At 41.4% G+C, this 19260-nt stretch overlaps 1 protein-coding gene across 6 annotated transcripts; it reads left to right on the plus strand.

The window, feature by feature from the left end:
- The first annotated feature begins 1871 nt into the window (after positions 1-1871).
- Positions 1872-18913, plus strand: fyco1a (FYVE and coiled-coil domain autophagy adaptor 1a). 6 transcript variants are annotated; one of them, XM_044360875.1, is made up of 18 exons: positions 1872-1974; positions 4008-4122; positions 4853-4959; positions 5358-5483; positions 5799-5905; positions 6516-6659; positions 6851-6938; positions 7075-9579; positions 9681-9773; positions 10562-10680; positions 10784-10951; positions 11872-12024; positions 12160-12389; positions 12826-12979; positions 15469-15561; positions 15655-15865; positions 16633-16742; positions 17031-18913. In XM_044360875.1, exons 2-18 carry the CDS (start codon positions 4062-4064, stop codon positions 17104-17106), a joined length of 4545 nt encoding a protein of 1514 aa, XP_044216810.1. In that variant the 5' UTR covers positions 1872-1974; positions 4008-4061; the 3' UTR covers positions 17107-18913. The 6 variants fall into 6 exon arrangements, with proteins under 6 accessions (XP_044216810.1, XP_044216812.1, XP_044216811.1 ...); XM_044360877.1 differs by having other exon boundaries at positions 1875-1974; positions 4011-4122; XM_044360876.1 differs by having other exon boundaries at positions 1914-2184.
- The last annotated feature ends 347 nt before the right edge of the window (positions 18914-19260 follow it).

A 19260-nucleotide genomic window follows, 5' to 3' on the forward strand; every position in this document is an offset into this window, starting at 1 on the left:
CCCGTCTTTTTTACGTACCATCACTATGGGTGAAGCCCAACTGCTGTGGCTACAACGGGCCAGTCCAGCCTCCAGGCTCTGCTGTATTTGTTGGTCAGCATCCTGTAGTTTCTCCCCCGCCATCCGGCGCGGTGGCTGCTTAACTGGGACACCTGGCTGAGTCACAATGTCGTGCTGCACCAGGGACGTGCGGCCAAGGTCAATGGGTCCAGTTGAGAACACACTGTCATAGGTGCACAGTAGCTGAGCTAGCTGGAGCTGCTCCTCTTTGTTGAGCTCAGCTGAACTCTGGTTGTAAAGCTCCTGCAGGTGCTGGGGAACGGTGGGATGTTCTGGCTGCTCTGGCTTGGCTGTGGTGGTGTCAGGCTGCAGGGCTTTTGCAGGTTGGAGGAACCCTGCGATGGCCCCCTTTTTGAGGGTTACAGCTGTATTGCCCGGATTACAGATGCGTAGGGGTACAGCTTTAAAGGGGTGTGACTCCACCAGGACACGGGCAACTAGCACTCTATGTTTCTCAACAAAACCTTTGGTGGGGCTTAGCATCATCTCCCCCTTTACAGGTTCTCTAATGCGGGTCTGGCCTCTTACCACATACTCCCGCCCAGCCTCCAGTACCACAGTCCGGGCCACTCTCACTGCATGTGTCTTTGGTTTGCTTAGGGTGTGGAAGTATGGCACTTCCTCACCGAACAGTACAATGCGGTGGTTTCCAAAGTCCAGGTGTGCTTGGGCTTGGGTGAGAAAAGGGTGGCCCAGGAGGGCCTCGTCACTGGCAATGTCAGCAACCAGGAAATGCACGCTCACCTGCCGGTTATTGATCTGAACAGGGATGTGGGCCTCCCCCATCACAGGAACATCTCCGGGCCCAACACCTAGCAGAGTCTTTACAACTGACGGCTGAAGTGGGGGACGGGCATCTGGGTGAATAGCATTATAATGGTGCAGAGGCAACACACTTTTCCGTGCTCCACTGTCCAGAACAGCACAGACATCCAGTTCATGCACTAGCATATGAATGCTCATTTCTTGATCATGGGTTTTAAGATGAAGCACAGTGGGCTCTGGGCAATCATGGGTGGCTGTTGGGGCTTGAATTCTGGTCATTTTCTTAGGGGAGGGGCAATTTCTTTTCATGTGGCCAATCCCAGAGCATTTATGACAACGAATATCCTCCCACTTAATATCCTTGCTGCTTTTCCTGTCGTGAGAGGGTCCCTTCGTGGTCGCCAGTGTTAACCTTTCCTGCTTCAGCGTCCAGACCGTGGTCGGGAAGCACAGGGGAGACTTAGTTTACTGCTCCAGGGCCGAAGTCACCGCTAACTTCGGGGTTAACCCCCTCCACTTCATCAACAGGTAGCAAGCAAGAAACGGGAACTCAGATTCAATCTGAGGAGTTGCAGCATTTATTCTAGTGATTGACATCACTTACATTGTAAGTGCATTATGAAGGAATCTTCTCATGGTCACTATGAACAGGAGGAATGATTACGGCAAGAAAAGCGTGTCAGTGTTCATTTGGGTACCTGATTGTTATTTTAAGACAGACTTGAAAAATTGTGAACCCGTCTTTAACGTCATTAATTGCACCTGCGCTTTTCCTGCTTTGACATGTCAAAATGTCTGCTGTGAAAAAAGGTTTATTGTGCTACATTCAAAAGTAATTTAAAACTTTTTTTATGTCAACAGTTTCAGTGAAATAATCAAAATGCCCTGCTGTCAAATCAACAAAGGAACACAGAAAAGTGGGGCAAGCATTTAGGCATGTCATTGATCACATGACAGCACTGTTTACTCTGCTACGACAACCAAACTAGTCATTTTCAGCTCCCGCCTACCAGCCTCACAGTCATTGGTCCGCATCCTACATGTCGGGTTGTCAATGGATGGCACAACGTCAATCACGACAGTTGCAACAAGTTTGTGTGTGTGCGTAAACGATCTGGGTTGTTATGGACTTGAGTCATATTTTTAAAAGTATGTCAAAGTTATTTTACTTTTCTTATTCTGTTGGCAGAAAATATCTGGAAGTTTACAAGACTATCTAAGCTTTCCTGTCCCGGTGATGTCATGGGTATTTACAAAACGTCTGTCAAATGATATCTGTGTCAAAGCTAAATATAACGCTACTGAGACAGCTGGAAAAACACAAAAGTCGTCTTTGCAAACTTTCTGTCGTTTATAGAAGTAAGAAAAGTCATTATAGCACTATATGAACCGATAGTTAATATTGCAAAACTGTCTTTAATGTTTCCCGAACGGTGGAAACCCAACTAACGTTAACTTAGTTAGCTGTTAGCTAACAAATCTAACGTAACAAATCATAAAAAATGGTTAAAAGTTAACTATAGAGTCAATGCTGTGTGTTGAAATGTGAGTGTGGTTTGTCTTACATTGTCATATTATAACTAACGTTACTTTCATAACGCTATATTTAACATAGGCCTACATGTTAAACATACTTACTGCATGCTGGGTTTAGTTCCACATAGATGGACACAGGGACATTAGCAACTGCACAATATCTAATATCTAACATAATAATGCAATAAATACCACCTCTGTGAATGCTATACTTTTCAGTTTAGTCGGCACTGTGTCAGACAGGTGTTGGCTCAACTTCCTGGTAACTTTTGCAGCCATATTTGTAGTGTTCATATACTGAGCATTGGAGTTGAATCAGCACCTTTCTCTACAGTCTGAACACTAAAAAGCCTCTCACTTGTGGCTCAGATATTGTATTGTATTGGTTTATTTGTACAGAAGGTGATGTTACCTGGTCCACAAGCTGTTCTTACCTTGCCCAATTTGTAGAGGAGAGAGTACATATCCCATGCAAACCAAAAATCTAGGCTAATTACAGTATATTATAATGTAGTTTGCATCTCATAATCTCATGCTGTGTTTGGTTCTATAAGTGCATAGAAATTGTACAAAATGTATGACTCTTTTAGTAATGAAAGTAGATTTTATTTAAGAGTAACTCTCACTCTCTTCCAGCAACACAGTTAATTTCTTGAAAGCTAATAAAATGATAACAGTGTGACTTAAGGTTAGTCTAGTTTCACTGGCATCCAACACTACGGTCAGTTTAATGTAGGCCTTTTCTCCTTGACTGTATGGTCCAACCAGAAGCAGTGTCCTGACCCAAAGTTCAACAGGCAGAACTTTTGCCTGTTTTGTTGCTCCTGATGTATAGTGATCACATTATTATCCTTCCTCTACCGTCTTTACAGTTCAGTAAATTCTAAGCAGACTTCCACTTCAAAGCAAGTTACATCTTTAAAATTATTACTGTACTGTATCATTATAATCATTTGAGTACTTAATTATGTTTTTAGTTGGTTAGAAGTGTGTCACTGAATGTTACAAAAACAAAAATGCATAGGTTGACAGGAAGGAATAAAAGGTTAAAGATCAGACTGCAGAGGAGGTAGAGCGGATCATCCACTTGTCAGAAGGTCGGTGGTTTGATTCTCCTCCAGTCCACATGTTGAAGTGTCCATGGGCAAGATACTGAACCCCAAATTTTGTGTGTGAATGGGTGAGCATAGAAACATTGTGGGGTGCTTTTGATAGGAAGCGCTGTATCGCTCCCAATGAGCAGGTTGGCACCTTGCATGGCAGCCTCTGCCATCAGTGTATGAATGTTTGTGTGAATGTGTGAATGCTGGCATGTATTGTAAAGCACTTTGAGTGGTCGATAAGACTAGAAAGGTGCTATATAAAATGCAGTCCATTTACATCATTTATGATCTCACTTAATGTGATTGCTTAAATTATCAGATCAAATTGCACATGTGATAGACCATTATAACTCCATCAGACTGTCTTTTAGGCCCAAGGGCCAAATTTTACGGACTGAATTTGACAGTGTACCCATCACGAGATCCTAGGAAGAACTGTCATGAAAGTATAGTGCATTTGTGCCCATTTGTGGCCACGAGAGACTATGTTAGACCATTCATGTCGATCTTTTGTTCCTGACTGATTCTGATTTTCTGATTCAGCAGACTGGATGTGACCCTGTGACCCCTGGTTGCCAGGGAGAGAGCGGTGGGGCCATGGCTGCCGGGGCTACCGTCGGGGAGAGCCAACTCCAGAGGATTATCCGAGATCTACATGGTACGCCAGCTTTATGTGTGTGTGCCTGTTCGCGCGTGTGTGTGTATGTGAATAGATTGGCAGCAGGCAGTTGATGGCTGACATGGTGTGACTGAAGAGAAAGCGACAGAAGAGTCAGTAAGGTTTACCATGATGCCATGACCTTAGTTTCTTGTCAAGTTTGAGTACAATCTTATCGCCTGGAACTATCTTACCTCTTCTGGTTAAAATCATTTGTGAAAACGTTCATCCGACCTTATGTACGTGTAGAAAGGGTGTGGTGGAGGCCTCTGACAGCATGCAGCAAGACAGACCGTGTTTGCTGAGGGTGCACCCATCACGGGTCTCCTTCCAGTTTTTGCGATGGATACGAGGCAAGTAGATTATGTACAGACAAGGGTTGGAAAGGGTTGGGAATTTAGGGAAGATTTGTGCATGTGTAACTGAAAATGCACCAAGAATTGAAAATAGAGTAATTTTGTAATAGTAGTAATTTTCTTCTCAGTTCTTTTGCCAGGGGACTTTTCTAAGGAAATAGTCTTTTCCTGTTTCTTGCCATTTGTTTTCCTGCTTCCTCTTTCTCTGATAACAGCATTAGTTTGTTGTCCTCATGAACCCTGGCTGCTTTGGCTAGAATACATTTTTATATACTGCATGTATCTATAAGACAAGTATCTTTTAAATGTGTTTTTTAAGGTAGAAAGAAAAAATGTTTTTTCATATTTGAACTTTTTATGTCTGTGAATTTCAGACGCTGTTTCAGAACTTGCAAAGGAGTACAGGGAAAGTGGGGAGCCAATCACAGATGACAGTACCAACCTGCACAAATTTTCCTACAAACTGGAGTACCTGCTACAGGTGTGAATCCCAATGAATATCAATGAAGATGTGAATAAATAATTTGATTCCAAATGATATATCGTGAGTTAGAGAAATTAGACATTTGCTGTTACACAATAAATAATTGTAAAATAAAAACAATGCATAGGACCCTAGAAGATAAGTAGTTTATGTTACTCGTTGACAAAATTATTACATATTTACAGATACTAAATTCTAAAGACTGTGTTAGATGATGAACTTTTAGATTATTAGTTCCCATAATATATGATAAATGTTTTGGGGAAAACTCTTCAAATCACGTCCTCTTTGTTGTGTAAAAAAAAACAAAAAAAAAACATGTCTAAAAAATATAATTAATCTTCAACAGTTTTTCATTTCAACTGTATTTATGTGTATATCTATCAACATTTCAGTTTGACCAGAAGGAGAAGACCTCGTTTCTTGGTACAAAGAAAGATTACTGGGATTACTTCACTGAATGTCTGGCTAAGATCAAGGGAGCAAATGATGGCATCCGCTTTGTCAAATCAATCTCTGAGGTATGAAGATTCTTTTGTTTCTAACAATGAAACAACAAATAAAGTATTGATTACACACTGATCATCAATAATATTAGATAACCACTTATTAAGTAGTGGTATCTGTTTCGTCCCCTATGCAAAATCTAAAGTAAACTTACTGAATATTTATAATATTAAATCATGCACAATTATGTTGTAGTTGATATTAAAATTGTTAGACGAGTTGAGCAGTAAGAAATAATGAATTGTCATTTACCTTGTAGTTTTTGACTTGTGGGATTTCCCTGGAGTGTCAGTATTTGTTTAAAACATTGTTGTCTTTTGCCTTGATAGCTGAAGACATCTCTGGGGAAGGGGCGAGCATTTATTCGCTACTCCCTCGTACATCAGCGGCTGGCTGACACACTGCAGCAGTGCCTGATGAACCAGAGAGTCACCAGGTAAGACTGTCAAACCTAATGAAGTTTCAAGTACCTTTGCAACAACAATTCCTGGGGGTGTTTAATTATATGTTTTATTTAGACATTACAAATGATGAGCTTTTGTTGTAAGTGCAAGTAAAAAATGTTAAAGAATAGAACACTTGTCTTTGAATTACAGAGATTGCTTTGTATTAAAATTGTGTTATAATTATGTTATTTCCTTATTTGCACTTGGAAAAGTACTTCCGTTATGGTGTTATACTTCATCATTTTCCCTTTCTGTTACGTAGATGGGTGTAAAGCTTCAGTATAAATAGTAGTGAGTAGTATGACAAGCAGTCTTATTAATATCTAGTACAGTATTAAGTTGCTGATTGCTGACTTTCCAGAATCAGTCAGAATATGTATATGTAGCCTTGCCAAAGAGACACATAGCATCAAACAGTGTGTGTGTGTGTGTGTGTGTGTGTGTGTGTGTGTGTGTGTGTGTGTGTGTGTGTGTGTGTAGGGGGGGGTGTGGGTGTATGGGTGTGGTAAGGTTAAAATACAAAACAAAACTCCCTTTTTTCAGTCACCATTAATGTTTCCAGTGGTTCTTTTTTGTCCTCACTAATCTCTCTCCCCACAGTGACTGGTACTATGCAAGAAGCCCCTTCTTGAAGCCCCACTTGAGTGTTGACATCATCAGCCACTTATATGAGCTCAATGAGGTCCAGTTTGATGTGGCCTCCAGAGGTTATGACCTTGACGCCTCGTGGCCCACTTTTGCAAGGTAATAAACAAGACAAATCTTGAAAACATCTAAAGCTGAAAGAATGGTCAGATATGTAAATAATCGACAAGAAATTATCACAGGAATGGGTGTGTTTCTTTGTCTGTTGCACCAGGTTTGGAATTTAGTCACTGGTGTTTGACATTTATCTTTTCATGTTTAACATTCTATATTTTATTGATGGTCAACAGGAGGACACTGGGAAACTCACCTGGCCACATGTGGAAACCACCCAGTCGTAGTTCTAGCATTAACAGTCTGGCCAGCACCTACTCCCAGGTAACTAATGCAATAACATCCAATGCTGTTTCACCATTTTAAATAATATACATTATTGATTTTATGATTAAAAGATGTTCAACATTTCTTCTTCTGCTCCGTCCTTTCTCCTCTGGTTTCTCTTCCAACCATCTAGCAAGCACCTGAGTTCCCCTCTAGCCCTGACTACGGTCAGGGTCTACTGAATGACCTGAACGAGTCCCTGCCTGCCTGCAGCGAAGACGTGAGCACAGTTGAAGACCTTCGCTTGGAGCTGGACCAGTCAGAGCTGAAGCAGCGAGAGCTCCTCGATAAGGTGCAGCAACTCGGCAAGGAGGCCGCTGAGCTCAGAGGGGTTGTGGTGGAGCTCCAGAGGCAGCTGGATGTGTCTCTTGCTGCCCATGGGGAGCAGCAGGGCTTGCAGGGAGAACTCAAGGCTCTGCAGGGGAGAGAGGAGGCCCTGTCCAAAGAGGTGGAAGCACTCAGGACTGGGGAAAAAGCCAGGGAGGCTGAACAACGCCTGCTCCAGGAAAAGCTGGCAGCTGCTGAGGGGAAAAACATAGAGCTCCTGGCCAAGTTGGATGGAGTTCTGAATGAGAAAGGCCAGCAGGCAGCCAATTACTTTGATTCGGCACAAAAGATACATGAGTTGTTGGACAGATTGAAAGAGGCAGAGAAGGGGAAGATGGAGGCTGTAGCTGAGGTAGAGGAGAAGAGAAGGCAAGCGGAAAGGTTAGAGGAGGAGCTGAGAGTGAAGGAGGCAGCTGCAAAGGATGGCGAAACAAAACTTGGAGCATTAGTCGCATCTACATCCGAGGAGAAAGCCAAGTTGGAGGTTAAATTGGAGGAACAGTGCAATGCCCTTGATAAGCTGCAGGGGGCCTTGACAGTGAGAGAGAAAGAGGCCAGCAACCTACAAAGGCAGCTGCAGGACCTCCAAAGATCTCTAGAGGAGAAGGAGAAAGAGGTGGAGGAGGTGAAAAGGAGGGCACAAGATGATCAAGATGAAATGCAGAAGAACGTTGGAGGCTTAAAAGAGTCGTTAGAAGCAGAAGTCACTGCCCTCAAGGAGCAGCTTGAGAGGAAAGAGGCAGAGCTAACCTCCTGCTGCGAGACACGACATCAGCTAGAAACCAAGAACCAAAGCCTGAGCGCAGAGAAGGAGAAACTAACCACTAACCTTGCAGAGCTGGAGGTTAACATCAAAGAACAGACCACAAAAATAGATGACTACAAGACGCAGTGCGGCAGTCTAATGGAACTAAATGAGAAGCTGCTGACCAGAGTGAAGAGAAATGAGGAGCTAAAGAAGGAAATGGCAGAAAACAGAATAGTTCTTGAAACTGAATTAGCATCTCTAAGGGCTTCTGAGAAACAACTTCGAGGCCAGCTGGATGATACCAAGATGACGGTAGATGAAAAGGAGAAGAGGCTGCGTGAGGAGAACTGCAAGCTGGATGAGAGTCTCCAGAGAGCCACCATGGCTGCAAAGGTCTCGGAGGCTACATCAAAGCGGCTGGAACAGGAGAACCAGACTCTGAGAGAGGAGCAGGACACTGTTAAAGCAGCTCTTTCTCGCATGCAGGCCGACCTGAAGAGTGTTCATGGGCAGATCGGTGAGTTGGAGAAGAACTTAGGAGCTTCACGCAAGAATGAAGCCAGCCTTCAAGAACAGCTCCAAGCCAAGGAGGCCCAGCTAACAAGTAAAGAGAAGAGCCTTGTTGAGCTCCAGTCCAAGTTATCAGCTCTGGAGACCAGGGAGAAGGAGCTTGAGATGGCAAAGGCTGACGCAGAAGCAACCTGCGCTAGACAGACAGAAGTGATTGAAAGAGTTACATCCGAGAAGGAGGTGATGGAGAAATCTCAGCTGGAGAGGAGTGCTGTCCAAGCCAAAGAGAACCAGGAAGTGACTGGCAAACTGACCGTGGCCGAGGGCCAGTTGGAGGTGAGCATGAAAGAAGTGTCCAGGCTCCAGGCAGAAATCTTGGACCTCAGGGTGCGTGTACAGAGAGCTGAGGAGGAAAAGCTAAAATCCCAAGCACAGCTGGAAGTGACAGAGGGCCAAAGAGACGAGCTCAGGACTCTAACCGAGCAGCTGAAAGCCCAGACAGAGGCACTAAATCAGAGGCATATAGCAGAACTTATGGAGTGCAAAAAGAAAGAAGAAGCACTGACTAAACAGCGTGATGGAGAAGTAGCTGCCCATGCTGAGTTGGTTATCTCTGCGACTGCCGTTCGCGAAGAGCTGTCCACCCTCAAGGCCGAAAATAACAGGCTGTCTCTCGAGAATGGCGAGACACGTGAAGGTCTACACAGGGCAAACACAGAGATGGCAGAGCTGGGGATGACCATCTGTAAGCTAAGCGCAGAAAAGGAGGAGGCCAAAGAGCACTGGGCAGGTGACGCTGCCAAGAACGAAGAGCTGAAGAAAGAGTTGGAGAGACTAGAAGAGTGCATGACAGAATTACGGCAAGAGAATGCAAAACTAAGAGAGGATCTGACACAGAAAGAGAACCTTCCGGGAACTATTACAGAGCTCCAGGAGCTGCTGGAAAAGACAAAGAACCAAGTGCAGAGCCTCAAGGACTCCAGCAGAGAGGAGATGGAGGCTGTCAAGTTCCAAATGAGCTCAGAGAGCATGAATCATCAGGTCCAGTTGAAGGTGAGTTACTCACCACGGTACTACAGTTTGTAGTTTATTTTGTCTGTACACTCACTTCAGTTACCTTGTTTTCCTCCTCTCATGTTATTCTCACTTTTCAGAGTGTGAACGAACAGCTAGACAAGGTGAAAGCCCAGCTAGAGGAGGAACTGAAGAATGTGTCCAGTTTGCAGGCCAAAGTTTCTGAACTAGAGGTCTGTCTCTTTCAAGGATCAAATAATCAACGGTTACATTGTGAGCGGATACACAGTGGTGGTAGAGTGCATTCTGAAGTCTCTGGAGAGCACACATCTTCACAGAGAAATAGTGATATATAAAAATACACTGCCATGTTTGATGTACTCACTTTTTCAAGTTGAAGGAAAACCCTAGAGTACTTGATTAAGGGAAGACATAGATACCAGTGCAAGATGCTATTCATAGCCTAAAACATACACCGGCACCTTTATTATTAATGCACTTAAAGAAGGGATGGAGGAAAGGAAGCAACACACTGGATGGGACATAATAAGAGGAGGATTATTTGTTTTGTAGTCATGAACAGTAGATAAATATAGGAGGAGCAGGATATTTTTCTAGGTTTCTTTTTTTGTACAGATTAGACACCTTGATTACAGTTTTATTTGATTGTACTGTATATAATAGGACTTGATTTTGAGGCTACTTTTGGCAAAAGTATTTTTGACTCATCACAGGAAGAGTTAATGGTCAGATTTCAATATAAAAACACAAGGAAATTTATTCTTGACATATATAGAAAGAAAAACAACACACTCATGATCACAAGGTAATGAAATGTTAAAAGATATTTTTTATTTGTTGGACCTTTTCAAGTACTTAAATTTATGTATCCACCAGTGTTATAATGCAGGAAAACAGAACAGTTGTTTAAATCATTGAAATGAAAGTTGACTAAATTAAAAAAATGTCAAAAATGATTTTACTAATTATTATTTGTCTTTTTTAATGATGTTTGATAAAGGCTGTGAATGAACAGTACCTGCAGCTAAGTGGCGAGAAAGATGCTCACATCACAAACACAGAAGCTACCATACGCGAGAGTGAGAGTGAGATTCAGAAGCTGAGAGATGCAGTGAGCAGGTACGTTCATGACAAGTGATACCTGTGAATTTCATTGTGTGATTGGGGAAAGAAAAGGAACACACAGAAAAGGACTAATTTTCCTTTCCCTCACTCTCTACAGTGCTGAAGATGCGCACTTAGCTGTGCAAAATATCTGTGAGGAATTGAAGCAAAAACTCAACACAACAGAAGCTGACAAACAAAGCCAGCTCCTGAAGATGACTTCAGAGATCGATGACCTCAACAGAACCAAGACCAACCTCGAAGAGCGCCTCATTGAGCTTATAAGGTACGACCTGTCTCTATTACAGCTGTCAGCAGTGTCTGTTGCAACAGTCGGAGAGATTCTTAGTGAAGGAAGGGGTTAAAGTTCATTTTCTCTTTGGATGCCTGACACCTTGTTATACTTGCCTGCTCTTTGATAGTCCCGCTGGACTTTGAATCAGTACTTCCAGTAAGAGCAGTTCTCTGATATTAAACTCCTTGACAGTAATAGGGGAAAATGAGGTCTGAGGAGCAGGGTGAGGGTTAAAGAGGGTTTGAATGTTGTGGTAATTTACTGAGAACAGGTCGGAAGAGTTTGGAGGACGACTTTGATGGAGACGAGAGCAGGAAACGTACTGTCTTTAAAGGCCAACATAAGAGGACAAGTGTGGGAGAGAAAAGTTACTGAAGAGAACGATAGCTTTGTATGTACCAGTCTTCACTGGTTTCAGCAGCCACCGTTACCTCACTGCTCACAAAGCTTTCATACTCTGCAAGGGTTGAAACACAAACACAATGATTCACTCAACTCCCCTGGGATGTGCCCATATGATTTCAGTCTTTTGTATTCTGCTTGCCTTCATTGTTTTTCTCATTTGGGGAAATGTAGCTGCTTCCACTCAACAGGGTGTTGAGTATACATAATATATCAGTATAAAATTGCAGTTCAGTTCAAGTACATTAGATGCTAAATTTGTTCCGTCTTCAAAGATTCCGAAGTGGGAAACATAGCACTTAAACCTCAAATGATTATTAGTGATAAGTGAAGCACAGTATAGCCAGGGTGTATTTGCTGTGAAATGTTGAGCCTCTAATGTTTAAATGTCCAAAACAATGATTTAAAAAAATTTAAAACTTTATATTCAGTCCCAATCCAAGACTTAAAGCAGCACTTAATGACTCCAACTTTACAAGTGTGTTGTTTCTTTTTGTACATGACTTCAGGGACAAAGATGCTCTGTGGCAGAAGTCAGATGCTCTGGAGTTTGAGCAGAAATTGCGTGAAGAGGAGCGCTGGTGGTTGGTAGATAAAGAGGCCAGGAACTGCCTCGGCTGCCAGGGCCAGTTCACCTGGTGGCTGCGCAAACATCACTGCAGGTACTGGGTCTACTGGACGCTGCTGCTCACGCCACTGTCCTAAGTCTAAGACTATATACAGCTTCTCTCTCTTGTGCTCTGTGTGTAACCAACTAAAAAGTCATTAATTTATTGATACATGAATCATTTTTTTAGGCTTTGTGGCCGCATCTTCTGCTACTACTGCAGCAACAACTTTGTGATGACCAAGCACAGCAAGAAGAAGGAGCGATGTTGCAGGGACTGTTACACTCAGCACAGCGCAGTGGTGGAGAGGTTCACAGAGGCAGAGCTGAGTCCTTCAGACACCCAGCCTCCTCCACCTGGAGCTGGACCTCAACCACCTCCTGAGCCAGCCCCATACAAACCTACTCCAAGGGTAACAGGTGAGAGGCATGCTGGGAGGAAAACTGCATTACACACTGAAATAACAACTACACACTTGGCTGGAAGTTTATCAAGGTAGTTCTCTGGATCATTGTCTCCTGCTATTGTATGTTAAATGTGAACTGAAAAGCAGAAGTGAAAGGATTGACTTTGTCACATTAAGGAACAAGGACAGAAACCTTGCCCATAGAATTCTGATTGAACTGACAAAAGGGGAACCGGGGGGCATTTTGGCATTTACCGTAGGAAGCTATTTTGCTTTCATTCCAAAGAAAGCAAATCTTCATGATGTCAGGTCTATTTTTTTAGTGGCTTGGTCTCAAATATGAATTTAAACTTTTTTCTATTAAGTTTTTATATACTGTGTAATAATGTAACAGGAGAAAAGAGAATATTTTAGTTATTTAGTCAGTTGAATTCATCGTTTGCTCACAGTTTCAGACCCCAGCAACACATCTGACGATGGAGCTTTCGACATCATCACAGAAGAGGAAGTGAACGGCGTCTATGACAGTGACACCATGTCCCAGACCACAGGAGGCTCCCTGGAGGGAGATCAAGACCGAAGGCCTCCAGGAGCACTGGATATGTGAGTCCAGTATTTATCTGGGGACAAAGCAGAGGGATTGGGATGAGACCTGGTTCAGCTGGTCCGTTTGAGTCAGAGCAACATATATCAACAGCTTAGTACTGAACTCCTGAAACTGCAGAGCTTCAAAGACAAAACTAGTTAGTTACGAGTTACACCCACACATCCACATCAGGCTTTCATAGTCCAGTATAATATAATAAATGCTCTAAGAGTGACAACTACATATACTACATTCTAGGGCTGCCCCACTGAAAATGAGTTTATTTAACGTTTTCTAAAAATAATTCCAATCTTAAATCATTTCATTTGTTAATTTATTCTTGTTTAGTTTTTTATTAGTTTTTATGTTTAAGGAGAAATAAAGAAGTAGTTCTAGCCTGTTGAAGAACAGTTATTTCATAGCGGGCAATGCTGTGAATTTATTTTAAACTGTTTCATTTGTTTATTCATTTACACGTTGTTTTAATGTTTCAAGTGAAATAAAAAATTAGGCTATAAGAGCTTGATTTAAACAGAAATACATGTGTGCTGCCTGTCTCATTATTCTGACAAATCCATATGGTAGCCCGACATTGTATGTTGGCAATTCAAGTGGGCTGCAATTCAATCTTGCATTATATGCAGCTTCTTTTACTGATTTTTAAATGCTCAGAAATATGTTCTCATGACTCTGTTGCATTTGACTTTGTTAATGTGATCGAAATCATCACTGAAACTCATGCCAATGGATTTTCTGATTGCCAGATAGTCTATATGAAAAAAAAGGAACAAATAGATGAATCTTCATATTGAACAGCCAAATCCGATTCAACTGACAAAACTCTGAGTGGGGTACAGCCCCACTACATTCATGAACTGTGCTGGTGCAATGCTGGCTAATCATCAGACGCCACCAGTTAGAAGCAAAATCATTCATACTCTATATAGTATTGGATGATTGAAAACGCACAAAAATACAAAAATGTATTGCTTTTCAGAGATGAGATTCAGTGATGTAAATAACAACAAATCATTGGAGGCATTCATCTTAGACAAACCTGCTGTGAACATCCTACTGCTGCTCTTACAAAAGACAATAAATATAGCCTCAGCCAGCTGATGCTTGTTTAAATACAGACATCTCTGCAGTAGGTGCAACTTGAGTTGTTTGTTTTCTTTGTTTCAACCCTTCCTGATGTTTCCCTGCCACAGTACACCTTAAGAAATGAGAGCTTTAGAGGGTCCTGCACACACTTCTTCAGCCAGTATAGTGATCAGGGAAGTACTTTCTCTTGATTTCATTAACAGGCAAAACCACAGAATTTCAAGAAAAGAGAAGTGATACAGTTTCATGGTACTGAGGGTCACAAATATGTCGAGAGAGGCTGAAACATCAATCCGCATTATGTTGTATGGAAACATTCACAATACGTTCATATGCAGAAACGCTTGATTTATGGAAAAGCAGGTTCCCTAAATCATATCTGTCATCCTTTTATTTATGCACACAAAATAGACAATATGTTCTATTCAAAGGACCATACAGTACAGCTTTTAGCATATGTGAGCCTATTTACCACACTATGTTACTGCTGAGCATTTTCTAAAGTCTCATTGCTTTTTTGAAATGATCAGTGTTTGCTTTCCAAGCTGTTGGAAAATCAAAGCAGTACAGTAGAGGATAGACAGTGAGCAAACATAGAGGCCATAAGAAGAATAATGTAAAGTTAGTGGTCTCTTCCATGAACAATTCTGCCGTTTGGTGGACAGCTTGAATGCACCCTTTTGGAAGATATTTCAGTCTGTGTTATCATCTACATTACCATACAACGATACCAGGACTTTACCATAAATAAGCTGACTGAATGTTCAGTGTCACAGACTTATCTAAGTCAGGTTTTAGTCAAATCACTGTAAGTCGATTTTCATGGTGACATGAAGTGAAACCGCTGGCTGCATGAATCGTGGGAAAATGTGTCGAACACTCTGATCATTTGTATGTGAAGTAAAAGTGGAAAAACCTGTAAAAAAAACAGACAAACTCTGCCATGGTTCATTCTTGATCTTGGAAAAAGTAATTTTTGAAAATAACTTTAACTCAGGGGCCACTAAATAGCTTTTTCAAGAGCTCCTCTTTGATGACAGTTTGTAATGACAACTTCACCATCTCCATGACAACTGAGCAAACTTCAGTGGCCGGTCATATGTGTTTGAAAGCACCAGAAAAAACTACAGTAGTAAGTGGAACCTGGAGTAAACATTACTTCGTCAAACTGGTATGGTCCTTTTAAGATATATGGGGCATGGACCGCAGATAAATCCATATAGAAATACACACATAATACACTTAACATGCACGGTCATGATCCTGGAGCGTAGCAGCAAGACATCTTGAAAAACAGCTGTCCCTCTGCTGGAGACACCAGGGTTCTTTGTATTTTTGTAGCTTAACAGTCATGAAGATGGAACAGTTCTGCATTGATGTGTCTTGTGATAAATATTTGCAGAGGCATAGGAGAAATGACCCCTGATGACCCCGAGGAGCACGTTCCCACTGTTCAGGATTCAGAGGTCAACCTTCTCAAATCAGGAGAAATCACGTGAGTCATGACATTTTGTATACTTCCATATGTGTGTATACTTGATAGATCACCACTGTAATGCATCTTAACATTTTCTCTTGCTCTGTACAGGATGGCTGTCCCTCTCAGCATTGATGATATTTCTCAGTTTGGTGATGGTTCCAGGGAACTCTTCATCAAGTCCAGCTGTTACAGTGTGATAACTGTTGCCGTGGGTGACTGCGGGCCAACCATCAGCTGGATGTTCTCCTCAGAGCCCAAAAGCATCTCGTTTAGTGTTGTTTACCGTGAATCCACTGACTCGCAGGTGGAGCAGTCAAAGGTAGATGCGCTCAGTGTGTATGTGTGTGCGTAATGTTTTGTGAAGCACCGAGCACACATTTTGCTTAGAACCTGAAGGGTGCTCCCAAATATTTTTATTAATATATGTAGTCATCCTTATGCATACTGTGCTCCTTTTCTGCCACCGTCAGTTGGTGAACAACAGAAAAATTCAATCCCTGTCCCTTTGAGATGCATTGTGCTTGGCATCACTCAGCCCTTGTTCCTCTGCCGCTGGCAACGTCCATTAAGTCCAAAGGCAATTTTGTTGCATGATTTTAAAATATGTCATCAGGCTGAAGGAAAGGCTTTTCAGTTGTTGTACATTGCAGCCACTTCAAAACTCACACATGATTACTCAAAAGCAGAAGTTATTACCAGACAGATTGGACTGTCCCTGTGCATGCTTTCATGGGCGCCCCCTACAGAGAGGGCTATTTGTTTGATCTTTCAAACAAATAGCCCTCAAACATCACAGACTGCGGAAAAACCACTGCGGGTTGCCATTGTTGCGCAGCAGGTTGTGATACACATCCTGTACTTAAAATGTCAGGGGTTGTAAATGAGTTATGACCTTTCATCTCATATCCCTCATGCCAATATTTCTTTCCTGTTTTTTTTTTTTTTCTTTGAAGTTTTCTTTTAAATCAAAGTGTGTTTGAGTTTCCAACAAACAAGATTAGAGTAACAGTAGTAGTAGATTGACCAACCGACTGTCTGTCAGAGTTTGAGTTTCACTACAGGCCTGTGTTTCTGTTCCTCTCTCAGGTCCTGATTCCTCTGACTCGCTGCAATGCCCATAAAGAGACAATTCAGGGACAGCTGAAAGTCCGACACCCCGGCCTCTACACCCTCATCTTTGACAACTCCTTTTCACGGTAGGGAACTCCTGACATCCATCGTCCTTGCCATGCAACTGTTTCTCCCTCTTTTGAATCACAGAAATGGTTCAACTCTTCCTCATAATTCCCTGCCACTGCTGCGCATGTGTGTGTGTTTGTGTGTGTGTGTGTGTGTGTGTGTGTGTGTGTGTGTGTGTGTGTGTGTGTGTTTGTGTCTGTGTGTGTGTGCGCATTTGGCCTTCAAACCAGCTTTCTGTTGTGCCTCAGCATCTCGTTTCAGTTAATCAGATTGCCATCCTTTGATCAGAAACCTTCTTCCAACAGGTTTATCTCCAAGAAAGTCTTCTACCATCTGACCATGGAGAAGCCCATCATCTACGATGGAAGCGACTTTCCCTAAAGCTGGATAACAGCGTCACGGAGACGTCATCATGATGTCACTGTGGCAGCTAAAGGGAGATAGAAAAATCTGCCTGAAGAGGCTGTTTCTAATTAATTCTTAATTTCAGTTACTTTTTTTTGCTCTTTTGTTTCCAAAACCTGTTTTTACCCAAGTATTTTATGTTTTATGTTTTCAGAAAATGTTCTATTTTATTTAACTCTGTAGTGTTGATGTTTTGGGGTTAGCTCATGTTTTAAGTGTGGCCTAAGTGAAGTGTTGTCAGACAGATAAAAGAGGTAGAAAGAATTCTTAATGCAAGATTTATCTTTTTTTTCATATATGCACCAAGTAATGTACCTTTATTTCAGTTAGATTTAAATTAGTATGTTGTTCAGTCACAGAAGTTGTGTAATTTTGTTATTTCTTTGTGTAATTTCCGTTGATCTCTGTTTGTTTTGGCCTCTCTCTTTCAAAATATGCTGTTATGTTAGGGAACGCAGATCATTGCAGTAACACTAGCAGTATGAAAAATGATAAAAGACTGTTGTCATTTGGCAAATATTTATCTGCAAAAGTGGTCTATGAAGACCTAGAAAAGATGTTTTTAAACGTATTTTACACTTTTTCAAAATTACGGCCAGTTTTTAAATGTTTTGTGCAATCTTTTAAATCAAAAGGCCCTAAGAAAAGAGCAGAGAGGGGCTCGCTCTAGTATCGACTTGTCTGAACACTATGTTTGCACTGTGCCAGCGCAGGAAGGAAGCAAAGCAGTAACTGGCCTGGAAAAATACGGTTTCTGCTTGATAACACAGCATATGCACTTTGTGCAAATCTCAGGAGTGGGGCATAAAATTGTCCTCCAGTGGTAGCATGTCCGAATTTTGTGTTTTTGGAAAACTAAAAAAAAAGAGAAGAAAAACTGCCATCTTACTTCCTATGTAAGGAGACCTACAAACCAGCTTTCTCCATCCAGTTTATAGGATCTAATTAATGAAGCAGAGTGCCTGTACTTACACAGGCTGACTGTGTGTCATTACACTGACATTCAGTTAAAGTATATTACTGAGCTACTGTACTTTCAAAGTGCCTATTAACTCTGATTGCCAGGGATTAGTTTGCTTTTGTAACTGTTTATTTTACTCTTTGTTATCTGCACAGAACATGACACCTGCTATGAATGGTACTATTTTATAAAAAATTAATTCCAGTGAGAAAGGCATTTAAATCACAATATGCACAATGTCATGTACTTCAGTTAAGTATCAGAAATGATTTTTCAGTTTGGATTTCAGTTGAATCTCTGAAAACATTTTGTCATATGTTTAGAGAACCCTTTGCTTTTCTTGTACTCTCGGGTATGAAATGGGTTTGAATATTGTGTGCTGTTTATTGTTTTTTTTTTATTTTTATCACAAAGCAATAAGAAAAAAAAAGAGATTAGTCACATAACCGTACACTACTCAATGAAGCAAGGGCTTATCTCTATGCTGCTTTTGTAGAGATCTGTTTGTGTTTCACAGTCAGATCCTCTTATATATTTTTGATTGGTGTAAATTGGTGCAATTTGTATGCAAAGCCTCATATTTTCTCTACAGAGCTGCATTTGTGATGATTGTTTTTTAAATTGTTACAAAAAAAAAATATAAAATCTGTTAAATTTACATGATCTACATCAAAGGTTTCACACAGGGACAGATTTTGTTTTGCTTTCTCTTTTTGAAAAATCATTTTGGGGAGAATAAAATGTGCATGAACTATGCCTACAAGCACTCAGAGTATAGACTTGTCAAACACCCAGGAAACATGAATAAACACGTGAGAGTGATGATGCCTCTGACATTCACTAATGTGCGTCTGGTTTAGTGTTTGACAGCTCGGAACGTCACAAACAGCAAGATAAACACATTATCTTGTTGTGCTGCCATTGCTCATTCAGAAATCTGACATGAACAAAGACGTCAACTCACAAACAAACATGTTTCTGTCTCACAATGCCTCCTTTCCAAATTTACATGAGAAGGGGTTCCAGCTAAAGGGGAAAATGAATACAGATGACAACAACTCTCTATAATATAAACAATATAAGTTAGTTCTGTTGTTGTAAAGCAGGATGTGTTGAAAAGAACAAGACAAATACTTCTTCTGTCAGTTCTATTTTGAGTCGATATGGTT

This window comes from Thunnus albacares, chromosome 9 (assembly GCF_914725855.1).
Source record: "Thunnus albacares chromosome 9, fThuAlb1.1, whole genome shotgun sequence".
NCBI classification, from domain to species: Eukaryota; Metazoa; Chordata; class Actinopteri; order Scombriformes; family Scombridae; genus Thunnus; species Thunnus albacares.

Bases quoted from the DNA above. Each gene is read 5' to 3' on its own strand.
- fyco1a (XM_044360873.1), top strand. The intron at 4,960-5,357 runs GTGTGAATCCCA...TCAACATTTCAG, and splicing joins AACTGGAGTACCTGCTACAG to TTTGACCAGAAGGAGAAGAC. The intron at 12,025-12,159 runs GTACTGGGTCTA...TCATTTTTTTAG, and splicing joins CTGCGCAAACATCACTGCAG to GCTTTGTGGCCGCATCTTCT.